The following is a 19620-nucleotide window of genomic DNA, read 5'->3' as shown; positions in this document are numbered from 1 at the left end:
GCAAGACAAACGATTGGAAAATCTATGTGAAGAATGAATTTGACGTTTTCTGTTTCTATATTGGAGAGATCCCGGATTTTCCAGGAGCTGAGAGCTTTTATGAACATCTAAATTGCGCTGCAAAGTATAAAGTACAATATTTAACTGTAACAGTGCTACATCCTCAACAACTTGATAACAGAGTCGTCCTAACATACAGCAAATGCCTCACGCTACCAGAATCCTGTAACCTGTTAACAATTTAAAATTTCTGTTAAAGAAACAGACTCCAACATAAAGACAAGCTACGTTGAGTTCATAAAAATTTGAATATACATATTAAGTAGATACGAGTAGAACTGAAATAGAAGTCTAGACTTACGAACTTAATATATGTATATATATATTAAGTATATATATATATATATATATATATATATATATATATATATACTTAATATATATATATATTAAGATCGTAAGTCTACAGTTCTATATATATATATATATATATATATATTATACATATGTATGTCGATTTTGCCTATATGAATGTAAATCATAGCGATGTGATCGATGGCTCTATAAATACCTCAAAATCATATCTTATATTACATTCACCACATTAAAGATCAAACTTATCTAATACATACAATAAAGAAGACTATAAATAGAGCCCCTCCAAGGATCAGGAATCAAAGCAAAATTATCATAGTCTCAGTGAAGCCTGGGTCCCAGGGCCTCCACACCGACAAGGCCTTGACCCGTAAAGATACATGTTGTAAATCGCACGCTATGTATTCTTAATTCTCATTAAAATCAAGTACCCAAGTAATAACAAGCTATCCAGATAAAGATTCAAGATAAAATTTCAGCAAACAAGCAATAGAGCTCACCTTTATTTCGTAGTCTTACATTTAATTTGTAATAATATAATAAAAGTGCCATTTGCTAATATAAGCCAACATTTGAATAGCTTCGCAACGGAAATAACTTAACAGAAACCGCTGGCAACAGAGCTGTTATTAATCGATATTAATTCATAGCAGTGAGCTAACGGAGCGAATAGTCGTGCACAAACGTTTTCACCACAGCCCCACTGTACGTTGAAAATAGCAGAAAATGTAAATTGCGCCACAGCCTCACTGTAAGATAACATACCAAGTCTGTTGCTAAAAAAAATTCACCACACGACACTCGGCGCAATAACATAATAAATGCAGACTGCACGATGACATTGAAAGTGTAAAATAAAAAATTGTAGATATATATTTAACTATTTATATACAAAAAATATATACATTTTATATTCTAAATAATGAAATAGTATTCGAAATTATTTAGTGCGCTTCCATAGATGAAGCTGATATCGATATATTTATACGATATTAAAAAATACTAAATCTAATCTGACTGTTACATGGCGTATCAAACGGCCGTAAACAGTTAGAAATGATCTTTTGATCACTGTTAAGAATTACATTAGATAATAAGGTCATTTCTAAGAGTATTTTGTTTTCTGTTAGCTGGCTGCGCATTCAATATCAGACTTGCTTTCGAAGATTACTCTACATGCTAGCTAAATCGTCATCCCATTTGCAAGATCCGATTAGAGCGGAGTTTCTCGGTTAGTTTGAAAACCAAAATTTGCTTGAAAATGAACACTCTGGCTCCCGTATTCTACAACGCGGAGTCCGTGCGGCGCGTCCTCAACTGGCCAATGGTGAACGAGGCTGTCGAGGCGGCTCTCAAGGCAGTCGTCAAGCCGAAGGCCCCAGTCCGAGATGAGCCCATAAGTACGAGCGGCAGCGAGCCGCAGTCCAATGAGAACCGCGGCAGGTCCTATGTAAGTCAACCAGCGCGCAACGTCACCGTGGCCAGCAATGATCCCAGCAAGCTGCTGCTGACCATGCCCGCCTTTGTGGGCAACTATCAGCTGACTGGCAACGGCGATGCTGGGGATGCGTCCAACGTCGCCCGCTCGACGCTGGCCTGCAAGGTGGTCACATCGTTCCGCTCGAACCGGCAGGTGCAGCCGCCGCTGCCGAGCATCAACGCAAACATTCTGCTCTTCAATACGCACACCGGCGAGCTGGAGGCTCTGATGGCCGGCACAGACATCACCACATGGCGCACCGTGTCCGCCTCACTGGTGGCTACCAAATACCTCTACTTCTGTCGCTTCGGGCCGCGCGCCGAGCACCAGCTGGGCATCAACGTGGCCGTCGTCGGCTGCGGCACCCAGGGCCAGCTGCATGCCGCCGCCATGTGCGCCAACTTCAGGGTGGACAAGCTAACCCTCTACAATCGCACCCAGATCCGGGCGGAGCAGCTGGCCAACGAGCTGCGCCAGCGCATGACCCACGACAGTGACAGCTGCTATGGCCCAAAGCTGACCGACATCCAGGTCTGCAGCTCGGCCGGCGATGCCGTTGCCGACGCCGACGTCATCTGCATCGCCACCTACGCCAAGGAGCCGCTGATCCGTGCCAGCGATCTGCGCGTGAAACGCTCCGTCCACATCAACGGTACGTGCTGGCTTAGCCCCCACTTCCTGTGCTCCTCTTCGCGTCTATTGCAGCATCCACATGGGACTCGAAGAACTGCTGAAAAGATATAGCCTATTAGTCGCAGCATATAGATAGGAATAGATCTGCAGGCAGCCCAGCTATGAATGGATTAGGCCCATGACTGATTGTTTATTATTATTGGTCTACTATTAGCCTATTGTAAGCCAAGTCTATCTCCACTTGAGCTGTTGTATACTAAACTATTCATGTACAAATAGATAGATGGATAAGTAATCCCATGTTCTTTGTATGCTAGAAACCCCATAACATTCGGCCGTCTGGCACAGCTTATCTGCTATGCGGGTTCCACAAACTTCTTTATCAGCTCAAGTGATATGATATAAGATATCTAAAAATTGTCGAAGTTTCCATCCAACCATCTCTAAGACTATATTACCCAAACTTCTTTATCAGCTTAGGCGATATGATATAAGGAATCACAATAATGATAGAGTTCGATTGCCTAGAATAAACCATCTCTCTCTCTTCATAAATGCATTTACTCCTATCTCAACTAATCTCTCTCCCTCTCTCTCTCTCTCTCTCTCGCTGTCTGCTTTCAGCTGTGGGCGCTGGCGAGGTGCACTTTGGCGAGGTGTCCGACGATATCTATCAGGAATCTCTGGTCTATGTGGACTGCATGGAGAATGCCAGGCACGAGCTGGTCGGTCTGCCAGCGCCCATAGCCGGCGAGGTGGGCGACGTTATACTCAATGGCAGCTATCCGGATGAGCGGGCTCTAACCATATTCCAATCGATGGGTGACTATGACTTCTCAGATATCGGATTTCAATGGAATTGAATAAAAATCGCGTTTGTTTGTTTGACCCACTTGCAGGCATGGCCTCCGAGGATGCCTGTGTGGCTGAGGCTGTGCGGGCGGCGCTGTTGTCCGGCGACAAATGAGCGGAAGGACGAGCGGAGAGTTCGCAGTGGAAGGCGCGATGTGTGCCCCTGGAGGCTAACTATTTAGAATAGTTAACAATAGGCAAATCTGTAGATATGCATATATTGTGTGTATTGTATGTATGTGTGTATGTATGTATGTGTGTATGTATGTATGTGTGTATGTATGTATGTATGTATGCATGTTTATGCATGTTTGCATATCCGCGCAATTGAAACACATTTGTTCGTATTTTTTTTGTAAATTTTTTTGTTGTTTTGTAATCATTTTAGTATTTTTTTTTTTATTTTCAATGTTGGTTTTGGTTGTTTTTTTTTTTCATTTGTTTTCTGTTTTGTTTTACTTTTGAAATTTGTTATTAATTAATTTCATTTTGTTTTACTTATTAATTTAGTATCTGGGTTTCCTTTTTCTCATATCATCTTCAGCATCTGCTCAACCGCTTGCCCCGCCCTCTGCCCACTTCGAGGGGTAGGGCCCCACGCACCTTTTGCACACATCATTATCATTATCATCATCATCATTATGATAATGCAATTTCCATTTATATATAATTCATGTATTTGTTTTTGTTTTTGTTTTTTTGTTATCATAGATGCTGTTCGTCTGTAGAAACGTGGCCTAGAACCCAGTGGGAAGTGTTTATCATGTGTTTTTTTTTTTTTTTTAATTGGCTTTTGGGTCCCAGTCTAAGCCCTTTTTGCAAGCCGCATGCTCTTTGTTTCCCACTTTGCTTGAAATAATTTTTTAGCATAACTATCAAATAATTAATTATATATATATATAAATATATATGTATAATCAGTTGTTTGTTTTTTTTTTCTTGTCAATTTAAGTTTTATAATTATTAATAAAATACTCAACAAATAATTTAATTTGGGCTTTTCTTGCGACTTTCGCTGCAAATGAGACACCAGCTTTGTTGTTGTTGTTGTTGTTGTTTGTTTGTTTGTTTGTTGTATTCCATGCTATTGTTGGGCTCTAAGTATGTATATTTTGATTTCTTTCTGTTTATTTAGTTAGTACTATTTAAACACTTAATAGTTATTATGCTTTATTTTATGCCTTGTCAAAATTTTATTTCTTCTTGTTTTTCTTTCATTTTCTCTTCAAATTTAATGCAAATCAAATTGGGAGCAAATAAACATAATTAAAATAAATCATAAAAAAAAACTTGTTTCTTTTTTTCAAAACATTTTGTTTTTGTTTATTTTGTTTGTTTTTTTCTTTTTGCTTTTGTGTTCAGTTCGCGAACCGAAACTGTTAAAAAAAATATAATAAAAATAATAGTTTTTGTTTCTTTTCAAATATATGCATGTACATATATACATATGCATATATGTATGTGTGTGGGTGTGTGTATTTTTTTAATGTGCATTTTACAAATAGATTCGCTCTCGCTGTGTTCGCTTATGTCCAATCATAATCAAATCAACACCCACACGCACTCCGATCGTTAAAAAAAAAAAAAAAGAAAAAAAATCATTCCATAATAATAGTAATATATAATTATAAGTATAATAATAATAATAAAATTAATAATTATAGTTGTATTAAACATAGATTTAAATTACATTATTTATTTACGTGACAATAATTAAAAAATATATACACATATATAAAATATATTTATTTTATATACGTGTGTCTGTGTGTGTGTGTGTGTGTGTGTGTATTTATATATATATGTATAAGAAAAAAAAAGTTCACACTTAAGACTGTTGGCTAAAATTAAAGGAAAGTACGCTCACGTACATGTACATATGTATGTATGTATAATATAATTTATATAATTAGTACGCATCTCTTGAAATGGTTCTCGATTTTTGCTTTACGCTTTTTGCTGTATTTTTCGCTTTGCTTTTTGTGGCTCTTTCATCGAATTTATTAAATTGTAATTAGGCATAAATTAATTATTCTTATTATTTGTATTATTACATTTATATATATGTATATTTAATATTTACAGTTTCTTTGCTACGTTTTTTTTTTTTTGTTTTTGTTTATGTTTTTGCTTGTTCTTCAGCTTTTGCTGTTGCTGTTACTCTCTGTTCACTGTACTCTACTCTTGGCCTCGGCTTTCTGTTTCATGTGTGCCTATCTCTGTCTCTGTCTCTGTCTGCCCGATGTCTCTGTCTCTGTCTCATTCGGTTTCGCTTTGCAATATTTCATATTTACTTTGTTAGCGCACTAAAACCTAATTTTCATTTCATTTTTTATATTTTTTGTATTGACTAAAGAAAAAAATGTTTTATTTTATTTATTTTTTTTTTACTTTAATTTTTCTCATGCTCCCTCCTGTACTCTCTTTACAGCTCGGTCTCTGTCTCTTGCTACCTAACTTCTTTGCCTTTAATTTAATTGTTTTTTTTTTTTACTTTTTTTTTTCTTTTCTGACTTCGGCTTAAAAAAGCTGTGGAATTTGGGTGCCATTGAAAGTGCCCGACGAAGAGTCCCCAACCCGCCCCAGAACCTACATATATCAACTTTATCTGGCATCTCTATCTATCTCCCCCTTTCGCTTGCTCGCCTATCTTTCTCTTTCTTAGCCATATCTCAACATTTTAGTTTCGATTGCTTTGCTTTCGGGCAAAGCTTTCACATATGGGCTTTACATCTATATATATTATTGAAACATTTAGCGTGGTAGTTTTTTTTTTCTCATATTTTTAAATGTTTTTTTTTTTGTTTTTTTTTATATATATGTATATATATATATATATTTCTATTAATATGCCTTTGATATTAATATTTAATACATTGTTACGCCATAGTTCATTATAATTATGGTTTAAAATTAAAAAAAAAAAAATATTTTATATAATATGTATATATATATACACATATATATAAATACATATATGTATATATATATACATACATACATAATAAAAACTATTACATTAGTTATTATATTAATAAGAAGTAATTTTCTTTCTTTTTCTTTCAGATGTGATTTCTTTATATATATATATATATATATACTTTGAAGAGTTGGTACAACTTGTTGAAAATTTAGCGTTTTTTTATGTTGTTGTTGTTGTTGTTGCGTGGCATATACAAAATTTGTTTTCAGATTGTATTATTTATAATTATTTCAACTATTTCTGCTTCATTTTGTGTACTCCTTGTCTCACTTGCTCTGTATAAACCATTTTTTATCTTTGCTAGTTTTTCTTCTTTTTTCACTTTGCTTGGGTTTTTGTTGTTGTTGTTCAGGGTGTTTGTGTGTGTGTGTGTGAAAGAAATATATAATCGATTAGCTTTTTGGGATGTAAGAGGATTTTGATACAAAATAAATGTTATATTTAAATGCAAAAACGAATTCGAGTTCGAATTTCATTTAAAAATCGTGTTCAAAAGGATTTTTTCAATTTCGAAGGGCGGGCCATGTGTGGGAGTGGTAGAGGAATACAAATTGGTTTTTGAATATATCAAATCAGAGTATACAAATTATTCGCATAATTATCGTTATATATATAATATGTATGTAATGTAATGTATTTATATATAATGTATATATAATTGTATAATGTATGTATGTATGTATTATTTCTATAATGTGTGAGAGTTGTATGGATTAAGGCAAACTCGAGTAAACAAAATAAAAGAATTCATAGATCTAAAAATAAACGTGTATGTGTGTGTGTGTGTGTGAACAACATTACAACATAAACCCATTGCGTGTCAGTATGTGTGTATGTTAAGTTCATGTTACTGTTGCTCTTACTGCTGTTAATGTAACAACTGCTCTGCTATTTACTGTTATCTGTTATCTGTTGCATTTTTCTCCATCTCTTTCTCTCTCAATCTACGCTAATTTTTGCTATAATTTTTTTTTGTTGCTCTTGTTGTTGTTGCCTGTTACTATTAAGTATTAGTGTTCTTTTTTTTCCTCTTTTTTATCATATTTTTGTTTTTGTAATACAAAGAAAAACGGTTTTCTTTTGTGGATATCAGACGCCAGTCTCGGCGCGTTCTTTTTGTGGTTAACTAGTTGCTAATTTACATTTACCATTTTGTTTTTTGTGTTTGCGTTTGCTTTTTAAATTATTTTATTATAATTATTATTATTATTATTAACTTTCTGCTGCTTCTTTACGTTGTGTTTAATATAGTTAACAAAAAAAAAAAAAAAAAATACACGTTTTTAGCAGCCTTTTTAAACAACTATGTAGCTCTTCATCTCTCCTCATCTGTCCACCACTTCTTTCCACATCTCTTCTATGCTTATCTCCTATCTCATTCTGCTCCTACTTCTGTTCTTGTTTCAGCAATTCAGCGTTCGTCCTTAGCTTCGAACCAATTCTCGATGTTTTTGCTGTTTTGCGTTCTTTCTGCTGTTTTCTTTTTGTTGTTGTTGTTGTTTTTTTTTTCTTGCTTTACGCTTGTTTATCACATTTAATATATATGTATGCATGTACATATTTATATTTATATATGCATATATAGTTGTATTTAATTTAGTAATGTTTTTTTTTTTGTTTTTGTTTTTTTTTTTTTTAATAATTTTTTTTTATGCATTTGCGGCGCGCTTTGCTTCAGAGGCGTCAGTGGAAATTCTTCGGGTTGTTCTTGCTGGTTATTGTTGTTGTCTCTCTCTCTCTACATATCTATCGCTCTTGTTCTCTCTCTCTCTGCAAGTGCAACAACAGATGCAGCAAGTGAGCTCGTTAACTGTTGGCAGTGTTGCGCTTAACGTCCTTGGGCACAATCTACAGCAATTCCTGTTGCAGCAGCAACAATTGCTGTTGCTGCTGCAGTTGCGCCTGCTGTTGCAGCTGCTGCTGCTGCCAGCGCTTGTACATGCCCAGGTAGGTGCGTGTCGTTGTTGTTGTTGTGGTGCTGGTGTTGTTGCTGGTGCTGATGCTGGTACTGGTACTGGTGCTGGTGGTGCTGTTGCTGCCGATAGTTGTCGCTCCAGCTCCAGCTCCGGCTCCAGCTCCGGCTCCACCTCCAGGTACTGCTCCAGCTGCTCCAACACCTGTCACCAACGTGGGCATGGCTAATCCGGGCAGCTGCAGTTGATGTGAGTGCAATGTGGTTCCAGTTATTGTTGTTGTCGATGATGAAGCTGCTGCCGCTGCTGCTGCCACTGATTGCAGTTTGTAGTGCGTGGCATCCATCACAGTCTCATAGCAATAGGCGGCCGCATCCAGTAATGTGGTGGCATAGTAGCTGCTGCTGGTGTGCAGCCGCCGATTGCAATATGGGTTGTTCATGATGTTGTTGCTGCTGCTGCTATTGTTGCTGTAGTTGTTGTTGATGCGCTGCTGTTGCTGTTGATGTTGCTGCTGCTGTTGCTGTTGCTGCTGTTGTTGTTGTTGCTGTTGCTGTTGATGTTGCTGGTGGCTAGCAGCTGCTGCTGCGGCGGCGAATTATGAATTGGAATTGCGTTTAGTTGGCAGCTAGGACGAGCTGGACTGATTCATATTGCCAAACATGTGGGCTGAGAACGAGGTTTGCCCCGCCGAATTGGCCTGCGACGTGGACGACTGTTGTTGCTGTTGCTGCTGCTGTTGTTGCTGCTGCTGTTGCGCCTGCTGCTGATTCAGCGAGCCCCGACCGTGCTTCGGTATGGGCGGCTGTATATACTCGTGCCTGGCCAGTGCAAACACATCCATGCGATCCTCCTTGCGATAGGCCAAACAGCCCCGAATGAAACTCTGCGAACAGAAGCGAAAACCAAAAGTCAACATCTCGCATATAGAATATATATATATATGTGGATATATGTGGAAGGCTGCTAACCTTTGCCTCGTTGGACACTGTGGGCTTGTTGGAGAACTGCACTTCGGTGGCCTTCAGTATGGTATTCTCCTCGAGAATTGTGGCCTGCGATTGATTGTGGCCGAACGGCTTCTTTCCATATAAGCACTGATAGAATATCACGCCCACACTCCAAACGTCCACTTTCGATGAGATTTTCGGTGGATTCTTGCCAACCACAAAGCATTCCGGCGGCAGATACCTGAGAGATTGCGATACGGATTGTTAGTTATAGATGGAACAGATGATATCGATGATATGGGAATATATTTTATGTGGATTGTTGCTCATTTACCAATAGGTGCCCGCGCCCTGCGATGTCAGATCCATGCCATGATCCGGATTGTAGTTCTCGTCGTCCATCACCTTGGACAGACCGAAGTCGGTGATTTTGATCTCGCCACAGACATTGCCCTCGGTCAACAGAATGTTGCCCGGCTTCAGATCGTAATGGATGACAGGCGGTTTAATCTCATTTAGATACTTGAGTGCAGATACAACCTGAATATGCAATGATTATTATCATTATCATTATCATTATCATTTGAAATGTATTCATATATGATTCATTATGATTCGCCCACACTCACCTGCATTATGATCGAGCGCGCCTCACGCTCGGGTATAGTCTTATGCTGCTTCAGATAAAAGTCGAGATCGTGTCCATCACAATACTCCAGCACGGTGCAAAAGGAATTCGCATCGATCTCGAAGACATCATAGAGCTTCACCACGCGCGGATGATCCAGCGCCTTGTGTATGTTGTACTCCCGCAATGCGTGTCTAGATGGGATTTGGGGTAAGGGAAATGGGAATACGAATATATATATTTATAAAGTGTGCTCAACATATGCTCCAAATCCCACGCTCTTCGGTACTTGGCTCTTGGCTCTTGGACCTCTTCTACTAGCAAAAGCGTACTAATTGCCTACGAGAACTAGAAGACCAGAAGAGATTGTTTGAGTCTAAGTCAACTATGGAAAGTGCCCCACTCGAAAGCGTCCACAGATCCCCTGGAGAGATCAGGGATTACGAAATAGAAAGATGTTCGATAGCCTATTCGCTTGCCTTAGAGAGCTAACAGTGAAGTGTTACAGATAGATAGATTGAAGTTAATTGAAGAGACCTCAACCTGATCAGGATGCTATGAGTGCGTCCCTATAATTGCGTCCTATAGTTCCGTCGCTGCTGCCTCTACTCACTTGATATAATTAGCTTTCTTATCCTCCTTCCAATCCTTGTTTAATTGGTGCACCTTACATGCGACATAGCGTTGCTCCTTGAGGTCAAAGGCCTTGTGCACCTCGGAGAAGCCGCCCTTGCCCAACAGCATCAGCAGCAGATAGCGATCGTTCAGCACGGGATGATTGTTAAAGCGGGACTGCAAGACGTCGAATAAGTTGGATTAACACATGACCATTGAGAGAGAGACATATGTGCATGGATATGGACATAGTTCATACCTGATCTTCGTTGAGTATGCGCTTGAGCTCGCGTATGTGGAGATTGCGTTCGCGCTCGAGCTTCTCCATCTCCAGCTGCAGGTCGGCGTCCTCCTTCTTGAGGGCGTTCTGTCGCAGCTTGAGTATCTCGTCGTATTCGTAATACTCCTGCGCCGTGTACGCGCCCGACACCGGATCCGGCTTGAGGAACGTGCCCGAGTCGGAGCAGCTGCCGCTGTCGTTGCCGCCAATGCCGCCACCGCCGCCGCCGCCTCCTGCGCCAGTTCCGCTGCCAGCACCGCCGGCACCGCCGCCGCCACGATCCGATAACCGATCGCTGACGCCGCCGCCGCCGCCACCACCGCTGCCGACATTGCCGCCGGATCCGCCTGCACCGCCAGCTCCGCCAACGCCACCGCCAGCGCCGCCGCCTCCATTGTGGAGCAGTTGCGCCTGCTGCGCCTGCGTCGAATTGGAGCGGGAGAGACCACGGCCGCAGGAGACGACCACAACGGCGCCGCTGCCAGCGCCAACGCCGCCGGCGCCAGTCGTGTTGACGGCCGCGTTGCCGACAGCGATGCCGCTGTCCAGGCTGCCGGCGCCGGCGTTGCCGCCCAGCCGATCCGTCAGCTGGGAGGAGTCATTGGAGTTGGAGTTCTGCTGCTGTTGCTGCTGCTGGTGCTGGTGTTGGTGCTGGTGCTGATGCTGGTTGTTCTGCTGGTTGCTGTTGTTGTTGCGCTTGCGTCCAGACTCGGCCGGGCGCTTCTTCATCAGCTGCTTCTTCTGGCGATCGATCTCCTCGCGCTCGGCCGTTATCTCCTCCTGCCGCCGGCTGAGCTCCTGGAACGCATAGCCGTCCGTCCAGTTCTCCTGGAATGTGGCGCCGACGCGCTGCGTCACAAACTGACCCAATCGTAGGCGATTCTGCATGCACTTCTGGCGCGCCTCCTTCTTCTCGATGCTGCTCTTCTCCTTGAGCAGCTTCTTCACCACATCGATGCACTTGGCGATGTGCGACTTGTGCTGCTCGATCGACTTCTGGTGGCTCATGATCTGGCACTTCTGTTCGTCCGACAGCCGCGTCATCTCGTCCAGCTTCACCTTGCCCGACTCGTGCTCCGCCTCCCGCTCCTGCAGCTCCAGCTGCGACACCTCCGTCTGGGTGCTCTTCGTGTACGTCATGATGGCCGCTGGCATTGACAGCGGCATCGGTGGCGGTGGCGGTGGTAATCCGCCGACCACGCCCACATTGACACCAACGCCCACATTGAGCGTGCCCAGCGTGCTGAGCGTGCTCAGCTGCTGATGCGTGGGCACCACGGCCACACTGGCCGCCGATGTTGTGACGGGCAACTGTTGCTGCTGCTGCTGTTGTTGCTGTTGCTGCTGCTGCTGCTGCGCCGCCTGTGAGCCCACGCCTAGGCCCAGACCGGCGGCATTGAGTACGCCGTGCGCCACGCCCACATGCGACATGGGCACACCCATTTGCGTCTGCTGAGGAACCATTGCATTGGAAGTCTGTTGTTGTTGCTGCTGCTGCTGCTGCTGGCGCTGCTGCTGCTGCTGTTGCTGCTGCTGTTTGGCCGCTGCCGCCGCCGCCGAGCTAACGAAATGAAAGTCGGCGCCCGCCTGCTGCACCTGCTGCTGGCCGGGCTGGGACTGCGTCTGTGGACTAGTTGAATGATAGCCGTGTATGGAGTACGCGCTCGACGTCTGCACCTGGCTGTTCACCTGCTGCTGCTGCACCTGCTGCACTTGCTGCACCTGCTGCTGCTGCTGCGTGGCCGACGACGGCGATTTGCTGCCCGTGTGCGGCCGCAGACTCGAGTTGCCGCCGGACTGCTGCTGCTGCTTGTTGAAGTAATCGTTGATCTTCTTGTTGTCGCTTGCGCCCGGCAGCAGGAGGCGCGCGCTCTTGCCCCCAGCGCCCGCCCCGGAGCCACTAACACTACCCGATCCCCCGCCGCTGCCACCACCGCCGCTGGGCAGGGCGCAGCGATCGGCGCCCAGACTCAGCGCAAGGCTGCCGCCGCCCGCCTTCGACATGGCGCTGTCCCGGAATGCCAGCGACTTGCCCACCTTCAACCCGCTGACAATTCCGCCGCTGCTGCTGCCGCCTCCTCCGTTGCCCGTATCGTCCGCATTGTTGGGCATTTTGCGTTTCCGTTTGCGTTCTGCGGGCGTGCGCGGCTGCTTCCCGCTGGCATTGGTGGCGGGTCCTGGTCCTGGTCCGGGGCCAGGTCCGGGTCCGGGTCCACTGCCCGGCCCTGTGCTATTCAGTTGCTGCTGCTGCTGTTGTTGCTGCTGCTGCTGCTGCTGTTGCTGGACATTGAGCATGTCGAGCATGGAGGCGCCGTTGTTCGAGTGCAATCCGGGATTCAGCTGCTGCTGCTGCTGCTGGAGGCTGCCGAGTCCTAGCATATCGTTGACATCCTTTTCGCTGTGCGAGGAACCAGTGCTCATATTCGAGTCCGGATTGCTGCTGTGTCCGCCAGCAGCGCCGTGCGGCTGTTGTTGCTGCTGCTGCTGGTGCAGCGCTGCGTGTGGATGCTGTGGATGCAAATGTTGCAGCTGCTGTGGATGCTGTGGCGGCAGTGCACTGTGATGCAGCGACTGTTGCTGCTGCTGCTGCTGTTGTTGCTGTTGCTGTTGTGCTAACGCTGCCGCTGCTGCTGCCGCTGCGGCCGCCGCCGCTTGCTGTTGCTGCTGCTGCTGCTGTTGTGTGGTGAGCTGCTGCAGATGCAACGTGTGCGTCTGCAAGTGCTGCTGCTGCGTTAGCTGCTGTGGCAACAGTTGCTGTTGCTGTTGCGCCTGCGTACTGTGATGATTGGCAAAATGTTGCTGCTGTGGCTGCGGCTGCTGTTGCTGCTGTTGTTGCTGCTGTTGCTGTGCTGCTTGACTGCTCGGATGATGATGACTTAGGGTCGATGTGGTCTGTGGGGCCATCTGCAATTGAGCGCCGGCGGACATCTGCAAATTAAATATTAAACAAATATTAATTTAATTAGTTGCGTTAATCTTTTTTTTATTTCTATATTGTTTGTATATCAATTTATTTATGCTTTTTTAATTTATACATGAACTGGAGCAAATGATCGATTCGATTTCACGCTTATCGATATGCTGTGACTTTTGCAGCACTGAACCACTTTTTGTTTTGATTCGCTGGTTCGTCGGCGACAGCGCAGCGCAGCGCTGCCAGACATATGCCTATCAACTAAGTGGCAACGGCGAGGCTGAGCCGCAAATGGAAATAAGAAAAAAAAATGGCAGAATAGCGAAAAGAGCGAAAGAGAAACGTGCAAAATACATGGCAACAAAATGACGAGTACGTGTGTGTGTGTGTGAGTGAGTGAGACGTCATAGCAATCGCGAGCTACTCTGCTGAGCGCCGCTCCGCAAGACATGCGTATGAGTGAGCGCAATGCAGCAGCAGGGTTCGTATGTATTTGTGTGTGCGCTTCTGCATGTGTGAAATATTTTATCAAAAAGCAAAGACAATGAGAAAAAATCGACACAGAACAAAGTTGAAAATCGAATTACAAATTTTATGTCTACCCAACACACTTTTTTTTTTCGTTATTTACATATTTACTTTTTGCCAGCACTCTTTATTTCTTTCCCTACACAACACAATTTAATTATTATTTTTCTTTTAGTTATTTTTTTTTTTTTTGCAGTTGCTTTGTGGATGCCTGTGTTTGAGTGAGTGTGAACGTGTATTGTCTGTGGATATGTTTGATCATTTATATATAAATATATAGTATAATATATATTTATATATATACTTGTATATGTGTGAGTATGTATGTGTGTCTTATTTATGACAAAATGCCGTTCACCTTTTTTAAGCGCCGCATATTTTTCTGCACACACATACGCTTTGCTTCTGTGTGTGTATGTATGCGTGTGTATGACGTGTATGTGTGTGCGTGTATGTGTATGGATGAATTTTCACATTCTATTATAATTTATCACATTCATTGTTGTTGTGTATATCTATGCACTTTTACGAATTTTACATTACGCTTTAACGATTATAATCGACTATTTTGCACGCCGCGTACTTAGTTTATGGCTGGTTTTTGTATTTTTCTTTCAGTTCTTTCGGGGCAGGCAGCAAATTGTTATACGCGTATTTGTAATGGTGCGCGCGGCCCGTAACAAGCAAGAAAGAAGGTGAAAAAAGAAGAACAAGAGCAATAAAACGCGTACACAGACAACGGGCAACGGCAACGACAACGACGACAGCAGCAGCTACAGCGACAGCGACGAACGTCTCAAACTCGGCGCTTTTGCTATTTGCAGAGAGCACGAGCGCGAGAGCAAGGGTGAGAAAACACACAAAACCAAAAAAGAGAGCGAGAGAGTGAGAAAGAGCGCGCGTACAAGGAGCCGAGCCGGAGTCGAGAAAACAACACAACTGCACCACTACACTACACAGCACTACAAAATATTTGCAAAAACGAGGAAAGAAATGTACAATAAAAATTAATCCGATTGACAGGCAGCAACCGCTTCGCGTCGTCGTCGTCTGTCGTTCGTCGTTCTCTCGCTCGGCCTTCGTTGGCCTGTTGGGTTTCTGTTGCTTTTGATAAATTTCTGCGACTTCCGCGCGCGCCCATCCAAAAACAACACCGAAACTAAACTACAACAACTATTTGTAGTTGCTGCTGCTCTTGCTGCTGCGACGTCGGCTCTGCTGCGACGACGCTGCTGCGCGGCTGTGAGCGCTCTTCTTCTTTCCACACTTCCAACATCATTGCCCAGCAATCAGCGGCAGCAGCAGCAGCAGCAGAGCAGCCCAACCGGCGTCTTTGTTATTTCGCGATGAGCGCGTCGACGCTGGCAGCGACGCTGACGACGCCATTGCCCAAATTATGTTCGTATTTAACACACACATGCACATGCATGTACATTTACATATAGTGTACGTGTGACTGTGTGAATATAAGAGCAATTTAAATTATGATGCAAAAAATAAAAAATAACGACAAAACGTATGTCAATTTAAATTAAATAAAAAATATACAGTAATCCAAATCGAATTTATTATTATCTACAAATGTTCTAGGCATGAATACCAGAGTTCTTGTAATTCGGCTTAGCTACATTTAAGTAGCTCTTTTTCTCATCGAATAACAGTTTAATAATGTTCGTGCTGCAAACAGCTCTGCTAGAGCCGCAGTCACTTTTAGCACCAAATAGCGTTAAAAAGGAAGGAAGCTAACTTTGTGGTGTCGACGCGTAGCAGCGCTGTTTGCGGTTGCTGAACATGACAACAGCTGGACACTGGACGTCGCGACGTTGCTGCCCGCTGCACGTTTCCCGATGCCATGATGAGAGTGAGAGCGAAAGATGGAAGCGCGTTGGAAAAAGTGTTGCCAATCATGAGTAGAAAAAATGAGCAAATGCAATCGCAAATGCACACACACAAGAATGTTGTAACGGGCCAAATTGGCAACACCAACAACGGGCCAAGAGCTATGAAGAAAACAAATGATAACAAACTTTGTGAGCTGAGCCCAAAATGCAAACGAAATGGGCGACGACGACGACGAAGACTTAATTTTTCGGCTTGCTCCACTCACGTGCGCGCGAATGAGATAAATCTATGATGATGTTGATGTTGTTGATGGGAGCTACAAAAGCAAAAGCGTGCGAAAAGGCCCGCGAGACGCAGATGTAGACGTAGCGAGAACGAGCCGAGACAAAACCAAATTCGAGCGTGAGCAACGTCCCTCTCTCTTCAATAAATACTTGTATTCGTGTGCGTGTGTATGTGTGTTTATGTGATGGTACGGGGTAGTGTGCGAGGGTGTGGCAGTGACAAGCATAACGTATGTATGCACTTCTTATTGGCACCATCTGTGCATGTGGGTACTTGTGTGTATGTGTGTGACGACAGCAACTGCTGGTGCTGCAGCTGCAGCTGCGACTGCGACTGCACAAATGTACACACATACATATGTATGTATATATGTACATAAATACGTTTGCGCGAGCGAGTGAAAGAGTACTATTACGATTTCGAGTGCATTCCAATGCAGCTCAAAAGCCGTTGCATATTTGGTGATTTTTCAAATGCAATCGGGTAGCAGTTTTTTTTTTTTTTTTTGCTAAGTTCGTTTCAGCAACGCAGCACAACTCCCAAGCTTCGGAGCATGCAATGAACAAGTTTTTTTTCACAAAGTGTGATAACGCTTATTGCAAATACAAAATGCACACATATATACATACTATATAATATATATGTACATATGTATATACATCTGTGCATTTGTATGTGTTTAAAAACTGGTTGTCGCCATCGACGCGGCAAGACGTTGACATTAGGGCTGCCATCCAACACACAACAGCCATAACAATCGCAGCCGTCTGGCAACGCCGTCGCGCAACACCAGGCAACAACAGTCGCCGTCGTAGCCGCAGTTTAACAGTTCACATCGATGAGTCAAGGTCGAGAGACGTCACGCAAATTTTCGTTTTCATTGCTTACCCACAACACAGAAAGAAAAAAAACTATGTCCGTTTATTTTTAGCGTGCGATTCCGACGTCGTGTTGAACGACGGCGAGCCGAACAGACACGAGTCGTTGCGACGAATGAATGGGAAGCGGCAACGAACGTTTGAAAACACGCATGGCAAAGGCCGAGCAGAGGCACCATCGAATAATTAATTTATGTATTTTTTTTATTTCGCATTTTATTTAGTTGGCTTTTTTCGTTGTTGTCGTTGTCATTGTCATTGATTTAATATGCTACGCGCTTTGAAAAATTTATGATGGAAACATTATAGCCTAACGTCAGCATTATTATGATATTGAAGACCTACATAAATTATTTGTAAACATTCTATAATTTTTATTATTTACTTATTCTCGTCATTAACCCAATTAGATTGGTTTGTTTACTTCATTATTTCTATTTACATTTTGAAAATGAGAGAAATATTCAAGCTGTAAACAAACGTAAAATAGAAATAAAAATAAAGTTGTTTGTGTGTTAATTTCTCTTTAAAATATGTAAATTCTCTGTTAATTTCCTTACAGGGCAATCAATGGGTTAACATTGATTGTGTCCCCAATTGCTTAACAGACCCCTGTTAAGAAAATGTATACTGGGAGCACAGCAGCAGAAAGCATCAGCACGTGCACGAAGCGCCGCTAATGTAAACAAAGAGAAATACACACACAAAACGAAAAAGAAAAAAAAAAATAACAACACTCACGCTCTTGGTTAACTTGCGACCAGCGGCGCCGCTGCCGGCGCTTCTCTTGCTGCCGTTGTTGTTGCTGGTGCTGCGGCTGCGTTTGCGTGCGGCGTTACTCGCAGATGCTGCTGCTGCTGTTGTCGTTGTTGCTGCCGTGGCTAACATGGCAACGTAACAGTGAGAAAACGTCGCTGCTGCTGCTGTTGCTGCTGCCGCTGACGTTGACGCTGACGCCGATGTCGCAGTCGCCGTCGTTAAACAGCTGACACGCTTACCGGCAAAATTTTAAAAATCAGCTGCCATAGCAGCAGCGTTGCTAGAACTCTCTCGCGCTCTCCCGCTATGAGAGTGTATGTACAAGTGTGAGCGCTCGACCGGCGTTCTCTCGTTTTATTTGCACTCTCTCTCTCTCTCTCTCTGGCGTATTTTCTCGCTGTTTGCCGACACACGACTGTTTTGTGTTTTGTATTTATGTTTTCCTTCTCTCTCTCTTTTTTTTCCTTTGGCTTGCTTATTTTGCACACTTTGCTTGATTTGCACGTTTTGCATTTATGTTACACACACGCTTTGCTTCGGCATTCGTATCGTTTGGTTTGCCTTTTGCTTGTTTTATTTCTTGTTGTTGTTGGCTTTGCCTGATGTGTTTGTATATAGTAGGAAGTTGGCAAAAATAATAAAAAAAATTCAGGCGCGTTCGTCGCCGACAACGACACGTCACGTTAGTCGCTCTTTAAGTTCGACACTGTTTCGCTAGAGAGAAGCGGCAAGGTAAAATTGGCAAGTCTACAACAAAAACGAAAATGAGCTGGCTGGCTGGCAGCCGCGACTGCGACGCTGACTGAGCATTTGTACGTCTGTCTGTCTGTTAACCGAGTGAACTTAAGTTGTGTAGTTCATTCTGTATGCTGCTGCTGCTGTTGTTATTGTTGCTGCTGCCGTTGACGTTGCCGCTGCTGCTGGCGCTGCCGCAGTTTCTCAGCATTTCTCGTTTGTTCTTGTATAGTGTGAATCGCAAGGCCGCTAACCGTTGCTATTGCCGTTGTCGTTGCGTGTGCATTAGAAAGCTCTTTGCCGTTGCAGTAACTAACGCTGATGCTAGAATGCTGCGGCGAGTTTTTCGATTTGCCGTTAGCAGCGAAATGCAGCGCAACCATGAACCAAAGGCGATTTTAATTTTCACTGTTAGCAGGCGCACAGTGCAACATAGCGCAGCGCACTAACATCGGCGACCACAATGTGCATACATACATACATACATAGTTAGGCTATTGTTGTTGTTGGTGAAAGCATTTTAATAGAACACTGCCGTTAACAGTAGCTGAGAGAGCGATGTTGCGCTATTAAATGGCGTTTGGGTTTGGTCTCCTAGCGACTTTGTATTCAATTTTCGTGTGGCTGCTTACACACTCGCGTACACATAACTATGTATACTAATAATATACATGCATACATACATATTCATATGTATGTATATACATACGAATGTGTTATAGTATGTGCCCGTAATGGGCATTAATATTATCCGATAATGGTTCGAGGATGTGTTTGTGTCTGTGCTGACGCACCTGGCCTTTGTGTGTATCTACATACATACATACATATATACATATACATGTATGCATGTATGTATAAAAATGTTTGTTGAAACAGAGCAAAGACAAAGCAGAGGGAATGGGTAATAAATGCTCCGTTATATTTGTGTAGCCGTTCTCTTTAGATTAGTGCGGCTAAATACACTACA

General features: G+C 43.3%; 2 protein-coding genes and 1 long non-coding RNA gene across 4 annotated transcripts in view; 2 read left to right on the top strand and 1 right to left on the bottom strand.

Annotated features, from left to right (window-relative positions):
• The first annotated feature begins 1479 nt into the window (after positions 1–1479).
• Positions 1480–4954, top strand: LOC108657178 (ketimine reductase mu-crystallin). Its single transcript, XM_018109693.3, has 3 exons — positions 1480–2507; positions 3113–3310; positions 3388–4954. Exons 1-3 carry the CDS (start codon positions 1637–1639, stop codon positions 3453–3455), a joined length of 1137 nt encoding a protein of 378 aa, XP_017965182.1. The 5' UTR covers positions 1480–1636; the 3' UTR covers positions 3456–4954.
• A 3682-nt stretch (positions 4955–8636) lies between these two features.
• Positions 8637–19620, bottom strand: part of Tlk (Tousled-like kinase) — a 50773-nt gene continuing 39789 nt past the window's right edge. The window contains exons 1-7 of one of the 2 annotated variants that reach the window (XM_089264350.1): positions 17898–18754; positions 10689–13637; positions 10428–10606; positions 9816–10008; positions 9521–9726; positions 9208–9427; positions 8637–9122 (exon numbers count right to left, since the gene is read on the bottom strand). In XM_089264350.1, coding sequence (XP_089120476.1) covers positions 8865–9122; positions 9208–9427; positions 9521–9726; positions 9816–10008; positions 10428–10606; positions 10689–13637; positions 17898–18044 — 4152 coding nt within the window. In that variant the 5' untranslated portion in view covers positions 18045–18754 and the 3' untranslated portion in view covers positions 8637–8864. Of the gene's footprint in view, positions 9123–9207; positions 9428–9520; positions 9727–9815; positions 10009–10427; positions 10607–10688; positions 13638–17897; positions 18755–19620 lie in introns of those variants that run through there. The other variant, XM_089264349.1, reaches the window with a different exon arrangement.
• Positions 13745–16440, top strand: LOC149090738 (uncharacterized). Its single transcript, XR_016197402.1, has 2 exons — positions 13745–13995; positions 14770–16440. It is a non-coding gene; the product is annotated as an uncharacterized LOC149090738 (long non-coding RNA).

The sequence above is a fragment of the Drosophila navojoa genome, chromosome X, assembly GCF_054131105.1.
Source record: "Drosophila navojoa isolate 15081-1374.11 chromosome X, UAZ_NAV_1.0, whole genome shotgun sequence".
Classification (NCBI taxonomy): Eukaryota; Metazoa; Arthropoda; class Insecta; order Diptera; family Drosophilidae; genus Drosophila; species Drosophila navojoa.
Note: the sequence above shows the minus strand (reverse complement) of the source record. Positions and strands in the feature narration are given on the sequence as shown.